The sequence below is a fragment of the Micrasema longulum genome, unplaced genomic scaffold (genome assembly GCF_059751315.1).
Source record: "Micrasema longulum isolate JH-2025_06_02 unplaced genomic scaffold, ASM5975131v1 h1tg000755l, whole genome shotgun sequence".
Lineage (NCBI taxonomy): Eukaryota > Metazoa > Arthropoda > Insecta > Trichoptera > Brachycentridae > Micrasema > Micrasema longulum.
The window spans coordinates 217,532-234,769 of NW_028277949.1; the positions used below are offsets into that span (position 1 = coordinate 217,532).

The following is a 17,238-nucleotide window of genomic DNA, read 5'->3' on the forward strand; positions in this document are numbered from 1 at the left end:
GATGTTTACCCTTGGCTTGGGAGGAGGCTACCCAGTATTCTGAGTGAATTCATTCGACTACATTTACCCATCGAATGTAGTCGACTACTTTCATTCGACTAGTTTCATCGGTAATTACAATAATTAGATTAGCCATAAAAAATAGCATACCCTTCGATTCATTATTTTAATGGCTGTATAAATTTGATGAATTATAGCCAAATAACAATATAAAAAAAACTAGAATTGGCTAGACAACGTCATGTCTATAAATCTATGAATAAAATTCCATGACAACAGAAATACAATGACGTTTGTTTATTTACAACAAATGGCGTCTCGGTTGCGGGCGTGATTTACTTTTACCGTACCTTAGGATACATCTCAGTTATTAAGTTTTAACTAGCTCATCAAATATTTTTGTTCTCAAAATGGCTATCGAAGGGGATGCAGTCTTAACCTTTGAAGAAAGAATTAACCTCACTCAATGTTTGGACGATTTGAAAAGTGATGTGAAGACCGATCGAAAAAGAGTTCTAGAAAAAATCCTCAAGGAATTGGACGACATAAGAAGTACTGATGCATCGGAACTTGTCAGAATATTTCCCTTGATTTATACTTGCATACTGAGATGTTTTTCAGATAAAACAGAAGTTTGTAGGGATTTGTCAGTTGATATTATTTCCCAATTTATTGAATACCTTCCTCTCAACGATTATTATCTGACTTATATAATTCCTGTTATTGCTAAAAGAATTGGTATGGCGGAAATCATCGAGGGATCCGAAGAATTAAGACTTAAACTCGTAATTCTGGTTAAAAACATAATTTTAAAGTACAACACCACCAAATATCTCACTGCATTCTTCAACGATTTCACAAATATTTTGGTCAAGACCGCTACAGATGTGTATTCCAAAGTCAAGGTGGAGACTTGCAAAACAATAATTTTGTTGTCTAACGCAATCAGAATTGATTTTCACATGCAGTGTGAGAGCTTTGTGAAGCCCGTAATAAGTAATTTCTCACATCAGCATCAACGTGTAAGAGTCACAGCTGTTCAATGTATTGGTAAGAGAATTAATTTACTTATCGAATTAAAATAACAACGAGAAACACTCGAACATTTTACATAATTATTTATTAAAATATTTTGCAAATTACATATTACTTTTTTGTGGATGTGGCCACTCCACTGGTTTATATCCATGTTCCGGAGTGTCAGATATATAAATATAATTATGTTCATATGAATTACCAATCAATTTTCCTAGGTCCGTATTGGTAGTTGAACATTAAGAAGAATAACATATTTCTGTTCACCCACCCCATATATTTTTTTGAACTTATAACCGTTTAGAATTCTGTGGCTTTGTTATAAACTGTTAAGAGGTGTTTTTTTTAAAATATATGTTTGAAATTTATTTATTTATTAACCCTTACAGATTACTTTCATTTAACAAAATACTTTTTCTTTTTAAAATTCTCATTGTATTGTTAATGATAATATTTTTGAAATCCTGAGTTTCGTTTTGTTTTGTTTGGTAGTCTATTGTATAATTTCAGTCCCTGGTTTATTAGTCTCGATTGTCCTTGTCTCCTTTTAGAATTTTGTATATGATATTGTTCTGATATTCTCGTATTGTGTCCATGTTTACTATTTCTTTTTTCAAGTTTTAGTTCTTCGTCTACAATTACATCAGTGGTTAATTTATTAATAAATTTTAAGGATTCTAGATTCTATTAAAACTAATTTCAATAAAAAATACTACAACATAAATATGTGTATATAATTTCTTTTAATGTGTATTTTTTTTATTGACTTCAACCCTCTACAAAATTTTGTCAAGAAAAAAATGAAATCCGACATAGTTCCTGGAGAAGTGTGTTTGACTCGGTGGCTGAATCTGAATCCTGAGAAGGGAAATCAGTAAATAAGTCCAGTAAAAATGTTTTGACAGACTAAACTTCTTCATCACAAACAATGGTTTTCGTGTCATGTTTATCTTGCCAAACCAACATAGTACTTATGTAACTTATATCACATACACATATCGTTTTACAAAGTACAAATACTCTTCACATTCCTTATTCTTGTGCTGGGATATTGCCGTCTGAAATTTCAAAATTCTTTATTAGCCTACTCGTATTAAGTTAAAATAAATTACCTACATGTAATTTATCTGCCTGGAATGCAAGTAGGTAGTTGAAATATTTCCAGTAACATTATTTGTTGACTTGACAGTTTGCAGTTGGTAGTTGGTATTAGTAAGTTAGTAGACACATAAATGTACTTGTGTTACAGTTCTATATTTGTGTTTCTCGGTGAAACACGGTGATTTAATTTTCAGAAATTAAAATTAAATGCATAAAAACACTAATACTGAAATCAGAAGATGTTTATGTTTTCTTATTTGTATTCATTATTCAAAATTGTGTTTAATATTACTATAGGCCAATTCAGCCATAAACTTGATGGTAAGTAATGTGTGATGCATTCATTGCATATTATTTATATAAGTACAAAGATAATTTTATTAAACCTCCGTGTTCTAAGCAAAAAACATGTTTTTTTTAAACACCTTTTCGAGCAATTTTTTAGTAACATTAAACATATTATATTTATTATGTTAACAGTGGCAAAATGTTTAAAATAACAACAATGAACATTGAGTGAAATCTTTATGTAAAAACTGACACATAATAATATAATCTCAGTGAACCATGATTTGTATATTTCATGAGTAAATTGTAAAACTCTTTCCAAAATAATAATTCATTAAATTTTATCAATATTTATTCCTTTCGACTAAAATAATTTTATTTATTTATAGATAGAAACCAACTGAGTTGTAGATAAAAACAGGTGTTGGTTTTTGTATATATGTATAGTTTTTACAGATTAATTTTTATATTGTTTTATTACGTGTTTAATTTATTTTATACCTCCAAATTTTTATTAAATGACATTTTTGTCTTCTGTTTTATTAGACTTTTAAATTATTACATTCCACCGCAATGTTAATAAGCATGCAAATATTATTTCATCTTATTTGTTCATTAGTAGATGTGTTATTTTATTATATTGTTTAGGCAGTATTATTATTATTATTATTATTATTATTTATTTATTAGTTTATACATACAATGTTACAAAATGGCACAAAAAACACTCTGGCAAAATTCTGCTAGTACTAGGAGTAGGCTCAGTATATGAAGGGTCGGCAAGCCGGAAATATTAATACGCCTAATGTTGCAATCGGTTCCTATATGGGCAAATGCCTGTTCTAAGAAACCGATTTGTTGCGGCAAACATGGTTTACGAATATTTTTCCTATAAATAAAAAAAAACTATATTGAAGAAATAAAAAAAAAAAACAGTTATAGCCCAAAAGAGAAGAAAAGAAAAAAAATTAAGTGTACATTAAATGTAAAAATACAATTAAATACACAAATATAAAGCATACATATTGCATTCGCATACCTTTTTATTTTATGAGGTATAGTAATTATTTTTTCAATCTTTGTAATCTTACCTTGGCAATCGACCAGAATGGAATTCCTTTCACAAAAACAGTAAAAAATCTCAGCATTATTATGGACCAACACCTATCCTGGCAAGAACAGATTACTGAGGTTGGGAAGAAGTTTTATCGCACCCTCCATTCGCTGAAAAGTCTTGAGAATTTTCTTCCAACCACAACCAAAAAAAATCTGTCCCAATCTATTCTACCGTCTTCTCTGTGCGATGCTAATATTTGCTATCTTGACGCCAATACGGAACTCATAGATCGTCTGGAACGTTTGCAGAATCCAAGAATCGAAATATCCGCTTTATTTTTAATCTCAAAAAGTATGACCATGTATCATCCTTTCGCTCTGAACTCAAGTGGTTTCGTTTTTATCAGCGCATAAACTTTCAACCTCTCTCACTTCTTTATAGTGTTCTTCAGAATATCTTACTGAGAATTTCATTTACCTTTCTGATCATGGTCTTTTGCTTCGCTCTTCTCGGGAGAGAACACTTTCCATTCCTCGACATAGCACATCATTTTCCAGCTATTCCTTTTCTGCTCTAGGTGCCAGACTTTGGAATGAGTTACCTCTTCATACAAAAAAGCACCTTCTCTAGCCATCTTCAAGAAATGCCTGAAACATTACCATATATCCTTAGAATCCTGACCTCCCTTAATTTTACTGTTTTTGTAAATATATATTTTTATTAATTTTATTTCCTTGATTTGTCTTTCTTTCTTTTCCAAACTCATCACCTAATTCCGCATTCCTCATCCTTTTAATATGCATAACATAATGTAATCATTAATAAATAAATCATTAATAAATAAAATAAATAATGTACTTTTATTTCAGTTAACATGTGCAAGCCTTGTCTCCCCATTAAAAAAACAGCTGTTATTTTTAATAAATTAAGTTTTTTTGTGTATGTCTGTTTTGATATATATATTGTTTTTTAGTACAAATTTTTGACCAACTCTTCTTTTAACCAGTCTGTTTATTGGTTGGCTGGAAGATATTGCTTTTAGCAAAAAGTCCGCCCAAGTACTTATTCTTTCTACTTGAAAATTAAAATAATTTTGTAATACATTGTTTTTTTTGTACGGTTTTCATTCTACCACTGAAAGTTAAACTGTTACACTGAACATTAATATAATTTTTCAATTTACAGGTGCAGTCGTTTCAAATGGAAACCATAAATGTTTTGAGGATTCCATCACACCGATGGCAGAGAAACTGTTTGATGAGATTCCAAGTGTTAGACTACAAGTAATAAGAGAAGTCGGAGAATGGATGTTGCACCACAAAGATCGCTGTTCCTACTGGCATAGGATGATTCCACTATTGTTAACAGGGTATGAAAATTATGTTATTTATTTATAAGTTAAAATTCAATTGTAGTGTAGTAACCTGTTTATTTGTTTCATTATTTACAGTTCAAAGAACGTTTTACAAAATTATATTACTTTTCAGCCATTTTTAGTTAATCATAAAATCTTCTCTTTTTGTAGCATAATGTTTATTATATTTCCTAGTCTTGCCGACCTCGCCCGATTAGTAACAACAAAACCATGTCGCTAGTTAATATTAAAACAGTAATAAATAAGTCAAGCGCTTTTATTTATGTTTAAAATGCCATTTCACCAATCTTACTTTTCAGTTTAAGTGATGTAATTGAAGACATTCGACTTGAAACTGCAGAAGTTTGGGATAAAGTTGGGAAGAAGTTTATGATTGAATATGAAGAGGATTTAAAACCGCAAATGGATTTTATGCGACAGTTTCCAGAACATTATCCTAAAGAAAGTAAGTCAAGTTTAAGTGCGTGGAAAAATTAGTTCGTGTCTAAAATTTCATATTTCTCTCGGTATACATATCTTTCAATCTTTTTTTGATAAATAATACATAATACCTTGACGTTTAGGTTCTACACTATTATTTTTACTTGACTTGTGATGTGAATTGCAATATTTTAGGCAAATTATTTTAAGTGGACAAAGGAAACCTCTCCTGGCTCTTGCTAGAGCATATAGGACATGCTCAACGGAAGCACTCCCGGTTCTAATAGCCTTGTCACCTTTGGATCTGGAAGTCCAGCGACGATCCGCAAATTTCCACTTATAAAGAAAGCATACCTCCGTTATTGCCTACGTCTGTCTACTCTCAACTGAAGGAATATCTCAACCAGACATTTTTTTTGTCTTTAAATGCTCTTCTTGATACTTGGCAATCTCGATGGGAATCTTCCCCTCCAGGGAGAGTAATCACCTTTTTTTTTTCTCAATCTGTCAGCGTTTCTTGGGTTATCCCAAATCACTGGACTGCCCAATTTTTATCAGGTCATGGTAAATTTCATTAAATTTTATTTGTTTTTAGTATTGTTGTTTCCCCTTTGCTGTGAATATCCTAATCAATCTTCTGAACACATCCTGTAGTCTTGTCCCTTACCCCCTCTCTACGAACACCGAGTGAAGCTTTTCGCTACTCTCCGTGACCCTGTTATAGGTCCTTTCGGATGTACAGATCTGGTGACTTCCAAAAAGAATTTCTAGGCTTTCAAAAAGTTTTGCAATAATTTCGGCGAATTGATCATGTCCAATCAATTTAATACCAGTCTCTTTTCCACAATCCAATAAAGTGTACATAATATACTTCTGGATTACCTTCTTTTAGATCAAAGATGCCAAGGCTACCAGATTACAAAGAGCTCCTTTGGGCAGCTTTTCTCGTCAGGCAGCGAGCAATTTTTCAGTGTATGTGAGCACCCCCAAGGAGACTTATGTCCTCAGATGCGGTGTGCGGTATGTGGGGGGCAAGCTGATGTATAATTTTGAATTATGTATGTGAAATTAATGTTTTTTTTTTCTTTTATTGCAGCAAACCGTCCTAATTTAGGGTGTAGAACTCTTGTGGAAAGAAATATTGGCAAAATTATCCCGGCAATAACTAGAGGTAACTATGAACTATGAATTTTTGACCAAGTATCTATATTGTTTGCATGCCTTTTTAGGCTTACTGTGTTCAATATGCAGTATAATATATAAAATGTTATTGTTGATTTATTTTTTTTAGTTCTTAAGTTAGCTTATATTACAGTTATTATTTAAACTAATATTTACACTCACTTTAATAACATAATATCTATTTAAATCATCTTGCAATACGCAATTGTTTGTTAATTGTCCATAAAATTTATAGTTCATCATGTTTAAAATCTATGGTTTGATTCCCATAAAGGTTAACATAAAACATTAATTTTAAATATTGTTTTTTTGGTACGATATAGTATAGTCCCTGAACTGGTATCTAAAGCGTAAGACTGATAATCTTTACTTTTTGCAATAAATAAGCAGATAAACTGCATTTGGTATAACATTTTGCATTCTCTTTGAGATGTATAATAATATATATATATATATATAAGGAAATGATGATACATATTATGATATCAAATAAATATTGTTTTAGAATTAGGTGGTTGGCAAATTGACAGTAAGTTACGGTCTGCTCAGCTTTTATCTTGGTTGGTGCTGTGCGCTGAACAATCCATTTTACAACATTCAGCTGCAACAGTCCATTGCCTCTTAGTTGGAGCTCGGGATACGGAATGCAAAGTTGTATCCGAGGTACGTACACATATAAGTCTTCTAATTACAATTAGTAAAAGTAACATGAAACTTCCAGAGGAAAGACAAAAACAAAATTACTATGATTGAAATGCAATCTCTCTGGGAATCAACATAATATGACAAGGTTATGAATGATGAAACCCAAAGAAAATGCAAATCTGGTACGATTACACCGAATAGGGCAGAAAGATATATATATATATTGGGATTAGAGGAGTGGGGAGGGTGTCATTTAAAAGGTGGGGTTATATAGTCTTCAATTAACACCATGGTTTGGTCAGATGAGCACCGTGGTTTTGTTTTTGGAAGAGTTTATTAAAAATAGCATTTTGCTGATCGCTACGCGGCGAGTATTTCGTGTCCATTTTAAACTTGTTCGACGTAACCCCATTCCAGATATAAAAAAAACAACTTACAGATGGATGACGAACTTCAGGGAAACATGTTGTATATTAAAAAGATCTCCTGGCCACCTTCGCCCGGCAAAAGGAATAGTAAGATACAGTGAGATATTCCATTTTGCAAGCTAATCGTAGGTCAGCGCAAAATCACTCTAGGGCTATCGGCTCTGAATGTTAAGAAAATTCAGATATCCTTAAAAATTGTCCTAGAACAATAGGGAATCTGATGGTGGCGACTCGTAAAGTCGCCGCTATACTGGCAGGCATGACCCGCAGAGCAATTGAAAACTCCTAGGAGATTCTGAATTGGTGTACCAACAATAAAGGCTGCCACTTGTCGGATGTAATATTTCCTAACCCGCCTAACTCAAAACTGTAGTATACTATATAAAATACACAAATATTTTTTTTCCTGAATGTACATTAGTTTGATTTTTATTGACCTCCCGAATCGGGGCGCTCTTTCCGCTCCAATCTGTATTATATTTAGAAAGGTTCACTAGTATGGTGTGGTCTTGCAGACGATGGGATTATAGCGCGGTAAAACAAATACATGTACGTAGAATGGTGATATTAGAATAGGATGGCAAAAAAAGATTTGTTATTATAAAATAAATGAAAACCTTAAAATGGTCTTATCAAATTTTAGTATTATTGAAGAGCATGTTAAAGATATAACATGAATGTTTGGATACATGTGTCGTACTTGGCTCTCTACCCTCTATGCTAGTACTTCTTCTCTTGTGCAAAATTGTTATCTTTAAATATGACTTATTTGAATAGATTTATCGTGCATCTGAACTTCTCGGATACTTTGTGGAGCCTAAAATATGGTGGAAACTTTTGAAAACAGAAATAGGCAGTGAACCTTGTTTAGGAGTTCTAGCTAATATAATCAAGGGAACAAAGTCTGAGATACTTAAAGATGTTTACCTTAAAAAAATCACGAGGAAACTCGCGTGCCCAGACATCTGTAGAGGCAGAAAGGTAAATTATACCGTCAATTCAATTTTAAAGTACGACTATTTTATTTTATTCTATAAATTGTATAATCCCTTCTCATTTTTTTTTTAGCAAAAATACCAGTTAAACTTGTTGAATGCTTGTGAAAGTTTTTTACATGTTTGTGCAGAAGATTGCTACTATGTGGGTCAAGAATTATTTAATATAATTTTTACCGTTTATTCCATGCCGTCGGAAACGGAGATTGAACATAAAGCTCTGTGTAAGATATAAAAAAAATATTTTTAGTACTAACAAAGAAACATTAAAAATACTTAGTTATGAATTATTGATACATACTATCAAACTTTCAGTAATATTTATTGTAAAACTATCATTTTATATATTAATAGATAATATATTAATTGCTCATTGTTTCACTATCTTTAGGTTTACTGGAAGAACTGAGAAGCACTATTAAATGTGGAAAACATGTGAATGATTTGTTCTATAAATATATATCGAATATATTAGGAAGCATAAACAATGATGCCAACATGTGGATCCAATCTACGCCAGAAAAATGCATTTTGGATACGGTATTGATACATACAGGTAAAAAAAAAAACACTTTATTTTCTTATTAAATAAATACACCATATGCAACAATTATTGTAATGCGTATAATGCTGTTTTCAAACCTGTGGTATTTATTTTTGATTGAATAAAAAAGTGTATTACATATTAACTTATAATATTGTGCATTTAACATTCATTTGTTTGTACTCTTTAGCAAAATCATTCTCAATTTGTTTTAGGTCCCGCTTTAGGTTTGAACCTTCACATAATATCTCCACTGTTAGTTGAAGCACTTAATTCCAAAGAAATTGATCCCGAAGTAAAACTCAGACTATTCACAAACCTTTCTTCCGTTCTCCTTAGTAAATCGGTTACCTTTCAACTGAGCTCAAGTGAACACATGTTGAAATTTTTGACCATTGTTGTGGAAGGTACCATTTTATTTATTTTCTTTTATACTCTCTCAATAAGTCTGTGAAAATGTACATATGTATTATAGAAAATGATAGAAAATAGCTGTAAATAATAATTGTGATATTATATTGATGTTGATAATTGACAACATTTATTTTTGAGACTTGATAATTAATTACTGGACCTATTTTTACTTGAAGATGTATAAAAGCAACGCATTTCAAAGTAGACCAACAACTTAAATCTGTTTTATTGTTTAAATTAGAGGGTTTTTATGTCAATTTTCTAAGATATATAACAATTCAACTGAATATGAGCAAATACTAATTCTGGCCTTTTATTTGTTACTCTTGTTTTACATATTTTCTTTATTTGGTTGTTTTTAGATATAATTGTCCCAAATTTAGTTTGGAAGGCAGGGAAGACAGAAGAAGCCATACGTACAGCTGCAGTATGTTGTCTGTGTGCCGTATTACAAGACGATAATTTTTTCGGCCAAGAAACTAACGACTTTAGCTTTGAAAAAAATGCTAGTTTTGTGGTAAAGAAACTTCTTCTCTCTTGATTGATAGTAAACTCAAATTAAGCTATTAGAAAAATATGATTTAAGAAATATTTATTGGAAAAGTATTTATTTATTTTATATGTCAAACTAATACATTTACACAAAATACTCTAAAAGCTTCTGTTATTATCGTTATATTAAAAATGAGCCTTATAAAATGACAATTGCCAAAAAGGCTATGCAGATGCTGGGCTTCATTATCCATAATACAGCTCGTTTTAGCCGCATTATTTCAATCAAATCCCTGCATTGTGTTCTGGTGTGATCACAACTGGAATATGCATCGTCAGTATGGAGTCCTTTGTACAGCTGCAACTTTCTCAACTTAGAAGCTCAGCGGAAGTTTTTACGCTAGATTTAGTTAAAAAAGGGTGAACCCATACATTAAATTTGCTACTAAACTTTGGCGCCTGAGGAAGGTTACCATTGCTCTCCACCAGTAGGACAGTTACTGATTTAACTCTAAGGCACAAGGTGGCCTGCACTCTAATAGATTGCCCAAAATTACTGTTCAATATCATAACCTCAATTCTCCACATTTATAATGTGTGTTTTCCTTTCTCTTCAATCCCTTTGTTTACAATTACTTCAATTTATGTTGTTTATATACTCGTCTTCTTTTTTTATACCAACTTTACTTCTAAACACAGTTCTATCTTTTATTGCTTTATATTGTATTTTTTAAATTTTATGTTTTTTATATACTCATGTTTTATATAACTTCCATGTATGCAAAAGCCTTATGGGCGTGAAAAATTAATAAAATAAAATTATTATTATTTGTTTTATAACTGTTGATATATGATTATACTTTATGTATATTTGAACTGTGTATCATAAGAGCCACCTGGGCGTATATGAATAATAAATTGGTTTGTAGTACATATTTACAATTTTATTCACTTTCGTTAACAATTTTTCAGCGCATAAACATAACTTCTCATTTCTCCTTGCCAAGTTTACAGCAATTTACTTATTGCCTTTGCAAATACTTGTTACATCGTATTATGTAGTCCGTTTTAATATATGAAATGGTTTTTTTTTAAATAATCATTTTCATTGCCTTGCATTAAATATTCTCCTTAATCTAGTCGGATAAAAAAAATACAGTTACTTTGAAGTTCTTTCTGCTTGTATATAATAATAATATATGACTATTAATATTATAGATTTTATTCCAGCCAGAGCCAATTCTACCATTTAAATATTATGTGGTGGTACATTAAGATTATTAGATACTTGAATGTTTGATAAAATATTGTTTTTTAAAGCATTTTTCACTTTTCTCTATTTTAATATATTTTTTAACATTTTACTTATTCTCTTTTCCAGACATTAGAATTTTTCCTTACCAAAGAAAGCTTGGAGCCATATATTGAGAAATTATTGCCGCTTCTTATAGGACTTGTTAGTGACAATTCTAAAGTGACGATGCTTTATGCTTTAAGAGCCATTTATTACATAGCCAAAATGGGAAAAAAGAAAGACTGTCTGACTCATGACCACTTGCACAAAACATATCCTGGTACTCATGAACTGTATTATAATATTTTATTTTAATTCAAGTTTACCGCGTTGACATGTATTTAAATATTGTTTTTTTATTAGTATTACTACTACTGCACTTAAATATATATATTTTGTATATACATACTTATTACTTTTTTGTGTGACTGCATACCAATTTTTTATTTTTTAAAAGTACATATATATAAATGTGAATGAGGTTATACTGAAACAGGTAGAGGAATTTCCATATCTGGGAAGTATGTTTACTAGGAATGGAAAGACATTGAAAGGAGGGTCAGTGTCTAGAAAAGAGTGAACGGTGCACTTAAAATAACCTTGGCAAATAATTTATACAAATAATTCATAATAAGCAGTTCACAATGGAGTTCTGGTGCTGACTCTTATGTATGGGAGCAAAGTGTGGAATTGGAAAACCAAGCACGAAAGTATGATGAATGTTGTTGAAATGCAATATCTGCGGCAAATGTGTGGTAAAACTATGTACAATAGGTGCACAAATGTCAAGATCCGTACATTATGTAAGGTTGAGATGAGCATTATTAACAAAATCAAGAAAGGAGTACTGCGTTGGTTTGGATGTGTAGGGCGAATGGTCAACGAAAGAATGGCTTAAAAGATTTACGATGCGAATGTTGATGGATACAGAAATCGAGGACGACCGGGAAAGACATAGCATGACCAAATCCGACAAATACTTGAAGATGGACATGTCAAGTCGGAATAATCGGCGCGGATGCATGAGAAAATATATGAACGTAGAGGAAGCGAGATCTGTAGATAAAGATATAATGAAATGGTGTTCTATCCTCACAGCCTACCCTTGCGGAGATCGACGTGATAGTTTGCTTGTGTGTTTGTGAGGATGACACATTCACAACTTCTGCAGCCACTACTTTATATATTATGTCTGCGCACTACGTTTGCTAATAATGCAAATGTCCTTGCCCCTTAACTGTATAACTCCTACTTTAAAGACAACGAAAAATAATCATTTAACCCTCTCTTCTTCTAATAATTCATTTATAAACTGGGTCAAAAATATAAATGTCAATGTTTTCTTTTCCAGGTAAACTTCTTATTTGCTTTCGTATTTATTCTTAGTTAAATTATCTAACTTTATTTCAATAATTTTTACTCTACATCTATTTTTTTATTTCATATTTTCCACTTACTCGTATTTTTTTTTAAATCCAGAAAGTAACTTTCAATTTTTATTTTACATGTTTTTTTTATGTATTTATAAATGCATCTACACCATAGATTTCATAATGTATTGTCGATTTAGTATACCCACGCGCGGGACATGCCTATCTGGAATTTTTCATTTTCATAAATAAATAAAGTGATAAATATTATGTAATAAAAAATGTAACAAATGTAAACAAAAAAATTGTAAATATGTAAATAAATATAATGTATGTATATATTTTTTATTTAATACAATACATAAAAAAGAATGGCGTGTCCTCACTGGGATGTCCCGTGCCTACGACAAACTTGTCATTTTTATTTATTTTACATTGGTTCTCAATATATTCTTCCTATTTTGTGTCTAACAGTTGTCATGAAGTGCCTTGACGATAGCAACCAGAAGGTCCGCCGAGCTTCCGTTCAGACTCTCCAAGTCCTGTTTGTGTCCCGACCCCTGCCTTATGACATCGGAACATTCAGCGCTCACTTGGAAGCGGTCTACGGCAGTATGCTCATACATTTGGATGATTCAGATGAAGCATTCCAATCCTTGATATTAGGTAAGTTTTTCATACCTGCCATTTTTCCAGACTTTAAAAACAAACAAACCATCACGCCGTTTCTCCCTAGGGGTAGGCAGAGAGGATAGAATGCCATATCACTCTATCTTTGCATACAGATCTCGCTTCCTCTACATTCATATATCTTCTCATGCACATGCCGATTATTCCTACTTTTGACATGTCCATCTTCAAGTATTTAATGGGCTTGATCGTGCCTGTCTTTCTCGGTCTTCCTCGTTTTCTGCATCCATCAACATTCGCATCGTAGATTCTTCTAACCGTTCTTTCGTTGTCCATTTGCTCTACATGTCCAAACTAACGCAACACCCCTTTCTTGATTCTGCCGATAATGCATATCTCAGCCTTACACAGTTCACGGATCTTGACATTTCTGCACCTATCATACATCATTTTACCACACATTCACCTGAGGGATCGCATTTCGACAGCATTTAACCTACTTTCATCATCATTTTTCCAATTCCATACTTTGCTCCCATACATTAGAGTTGGCACTAGAACTCCATTGTGAACTGCTAGTTCAGCCTCCTGCAATAAACATTTGTTTGCCAAAGTAGATTTCAGTGCACCATTCAACCTGCTCCCGGCACTCACCCTCCTTTCAATATCTTTCTCGGTCTTTCCATCCCTAGTAAACATACCTCCCAGATACACAAATTCTTCTACCTGATTCAGAATATCTCCGTTCACAATGATCTCACATTTAGTTATATTTTCGTCCCTTTCAAAAACCATCACTTTCGATTTATCAACATTCATAAGCAAATTGCTTTTCTTGCAGACATCGTAGACTTTTGTTACCAAGTATTGCAGGTCTTCTTTGCTGCTAGCAAGAAGCACGACATCATCCGCATACAGAAGACAGTTAACAGTTATACCACGCATTTTTTCTCCCATTCTTAAATCTTTCAGTTCTTTTATACAGTTATCGATGTATATGTTGAACAACCATGGTGACATTACACATCCCTGTTTGACTCCTTTAGAAATGTTAAACCATGATTTGAATGACCCAATCACCTTCACCATGCTGTGCTGTCCTTGAACAGAGACGCAATATCCCTTGTCAGGTTACCATTCACTCCATACTCCGATAAAACCTTCCACAATTTCTCTCTGTCAACTCTATCAAATGCCTTTTGCAGATCGAAAAATGCGCAGAAAAGTTTCCGGTATTTAGCCAGAAACTTTTCTGTCATATTTTGCAGAGCAAATATTTTATCCATACATCCTCTTCCATTCATAAATCTACTTTGAATATCCCACACTCTATCTTTAGTCACTTTTCTTACTCTCTCAATCAGTATTCTGCCATAAATCTTTCCAACAGCGCTCAAAAAGCTGATAGTTCTATAGTTTCCGCAATCCACCCTTTGTAATACTTTATAATACTACGCATTTTAAAGTAAAGAGGTGTATATTGTGACAATTTACAAATTATTATAAAGATATGACATTTAACCCTTAAATTATGTTTTTTGCGAAGTCATATTCACTCATTCCAACATCTGCCATTAGATATTTTAGTCTTTAGCACTCCTCTAACATTAATTGAAAATAGTAATCATTTCACTTTTTTATTTTATTTCCAGGTGCTTTGATAGAATTGTCGAGAATTCACCCTGAATTGCTGAAAAAAAAAGTCGGCGCTAAAATGAACGTCTTCAGAAATAAAGTGGCGCTCAAAACTCTCGAGAAATATCTAGAAAGTTTATCCATTTAGAGTAATTCCTTGCTGAAATAAAATTGACCAAAAGTTTATTTTTTTCTTTGGCTTAGAACAATTTCCTTACTCACAAAATTATTTTATTTTAACATCATATGATATTATGCATACATTATTAATAATCAAACATATTCAATTTCTTTGGGAACAATAATCAATTAAAAATAAACAAGCGTTTTGAAATTATTGAGTCTTTTTTTTTAGGTTATACGACCATTCTTATTTTTCAGGTCCTTTGATCAAATTTTTAACTTGAAAATGCATGTTATTCATAATTAATCACACAAAGTACATAAATTGACGGAATACAATGACAGCTTATAGCGAAACAACCAGGAACAACCTATGCCTGTTAACTTGCCTCGTAGAAATTCCGTGTTGTTGGCATACTAATGCATTCATAAAGTATACACTAAGTGGATACACATTCGTAACGACACATATACATGCATTCATATATATATGTGCACTGATAAGATATTTATTAGAGATGAACCAGATTTCCGGTATCCGGCCGGATACTGGATAGTAGCTCAATATCCCGCAGATACCTAATATTCATAAAACTGAGAAAATTTCATGAAATCAACGCCACTAAATGACAATTGCAGATCTTGAGCCCATAGATCTCAAAATTGCTGAAATCGTATCTTTGAATGAAACGAAACGTAGTGGAGTAAGCAAAATATTTCCAAATGACCATATATGTCAGCGCTGAGTTGAATATCGCTCACTACCACATCCCGCTAATACAAGTGATTCTAGAGGAAAATACAAATACGCTATCATCAACTCAAACTGGCTTTATCCATGTCTACACTGATGGCAGCAACTGAATGGACATGTTGGAGCGGCCTTCGTTGTCTACAAAGAACACGAAGATATAGACCAGTGAAAACTAAAGCTTGGAAATGAGTGTTCAGTCTTCCAGGCAGAGCTGGTTGGTATTGAAAGTGCAATATTATGGATACAAAAAAAAATAACTATTCCCGCAAATTTTCACAATTCATTGGTCTGGGCTGCTCGCGCTCAAATCTGTTTACTCCACGAATGCCATCATAAGCAACATTCAAAAACTTCACTATGCTCTCAGTACACGAGGCATATATGTTTTATTCTGTTGTGTTAGAGTTCATGCTGGGAAAATCGGAAATGAGAGAGCAGATGAACTAGCTAAGGCTGCTACGGTCGAAAAAGTGAGGCGAACTTTGATGAAATCCCAATAAGCCATGTAAGGTGGTCCTTTTCAAACGATAAATCCAATGAGTGGGGAAAAATATATGAAGAAGAAACTGCCAATAAGTGGATCAAGCAATTTTTGAGAAGCACAGACGAGGCCAAAACGTTTTGGAAGCATGAAACGCCTACATATGAACTAACTCAGGCTCTCTCAGGTCATGGATGCATGAGGCGATATCTGCATCGCTTTGGGCTGTGAGACCATGGTTGCTGCTCATGTGATGGTATCACTGAGCAGACTGTAGAACTTCTTCTAATATACTGCTCAGTGTTCGATAGGCCAATATGGGAGCTTGAATGCAAACTAAACACTCAGATTGCTGCGACAAATAACATAGCTGAGCTTCTGAACTGTAATGATACACGAAGAGAGACTGTTCAATTCATAACAGGGACGATCAAGCAGGCTGGTATAAGTTATTTAATGGTGGTATTTAGCTCCTTTACGACTATTTTTTTATTAATTGTTAATGTAATGTTTCAAGTGTTATTTTATTTATTCTGATTCTGCTTTTATTGTTATCTACGGTGAAAAAAGTCAAAGTCAACTGAATATAACTTTAAGACAAATACATTCGATAAAACCATGCATAAAACAAAAGCAAGGTAATTACAAATAATTTGCAACTATTAAAAATAAATTTTAAAAAACGCCACTAAATGGGTTTTATTGATATCGACCGTGTTTGAGGTAAAAAGAAAGTAACCATCATTATTTTTGAAAATGGACTATTTCGCATAAAAACATTTTTCAGTGTTCAGTATACTCTAAAAAAACAATTTAACCTGTAAATAAAAAAAGGTTTATCAAAAAACATTTTTTAATTAAAAATATGTTTGCATTAAAAAAAATCATCCGCAAGGGGTAAAACTACCCAAAACCGTTATAATTATTGCCAATATAATAAATGCATTTGTGTATTCATTTTTGCAGCGCTCACGT

At 32.4% G+C, this 17,238-nt stretch overlaps 1 protein-coding gene across 2 annotated transcripts; it reads left to right on the forward strand.

Annotated features, from left to right (window-relative positions):
* The first annotated feature begins 277 nt into the window (after positions 1-277).
* Dnaaf5 (Dynein axonemal assembly factor 5) lies at positions 278-15,242 on the forward strand. Of its 2 annotated transcripts, none has more exons than XM_088230389.1 (13): positions 278-1,050; positions 4,667-4,850; positions 5,156-5,301; positions 6,373-6,447; positions 6,964-7,121; positions 8,309-8,512; positions 8,600-8,750; positions 8,918-9,082; positions 9,286-9,477; positions 9,847-10,001; positions 11,358-11,550; positions 13,115-13,306; positions 14,923-15,242. In XM_088230389.1, exons 1-13 carry the CDS (start codon positions 411-413, stop codon positions 15,051-15,053), a joined length of 2,586 nt encoding a protein of 861 aa, XP_088086515.1. In that variant the 5' UTR covers positions 278-410; the 3' UTR covers positions 15,054-15,242. The 2 variants fall into 2 exon arrangements, with proteins under 2 accessions (XP_088086515.1, XP_088086516.1); XM_088230390.1 differs by lacking the exon at positions 278-1,050 and adding an exon at positions 2,283-2,457.
* Positions 15,243-17,238: the final 1,996 nt, after the last annotated feature.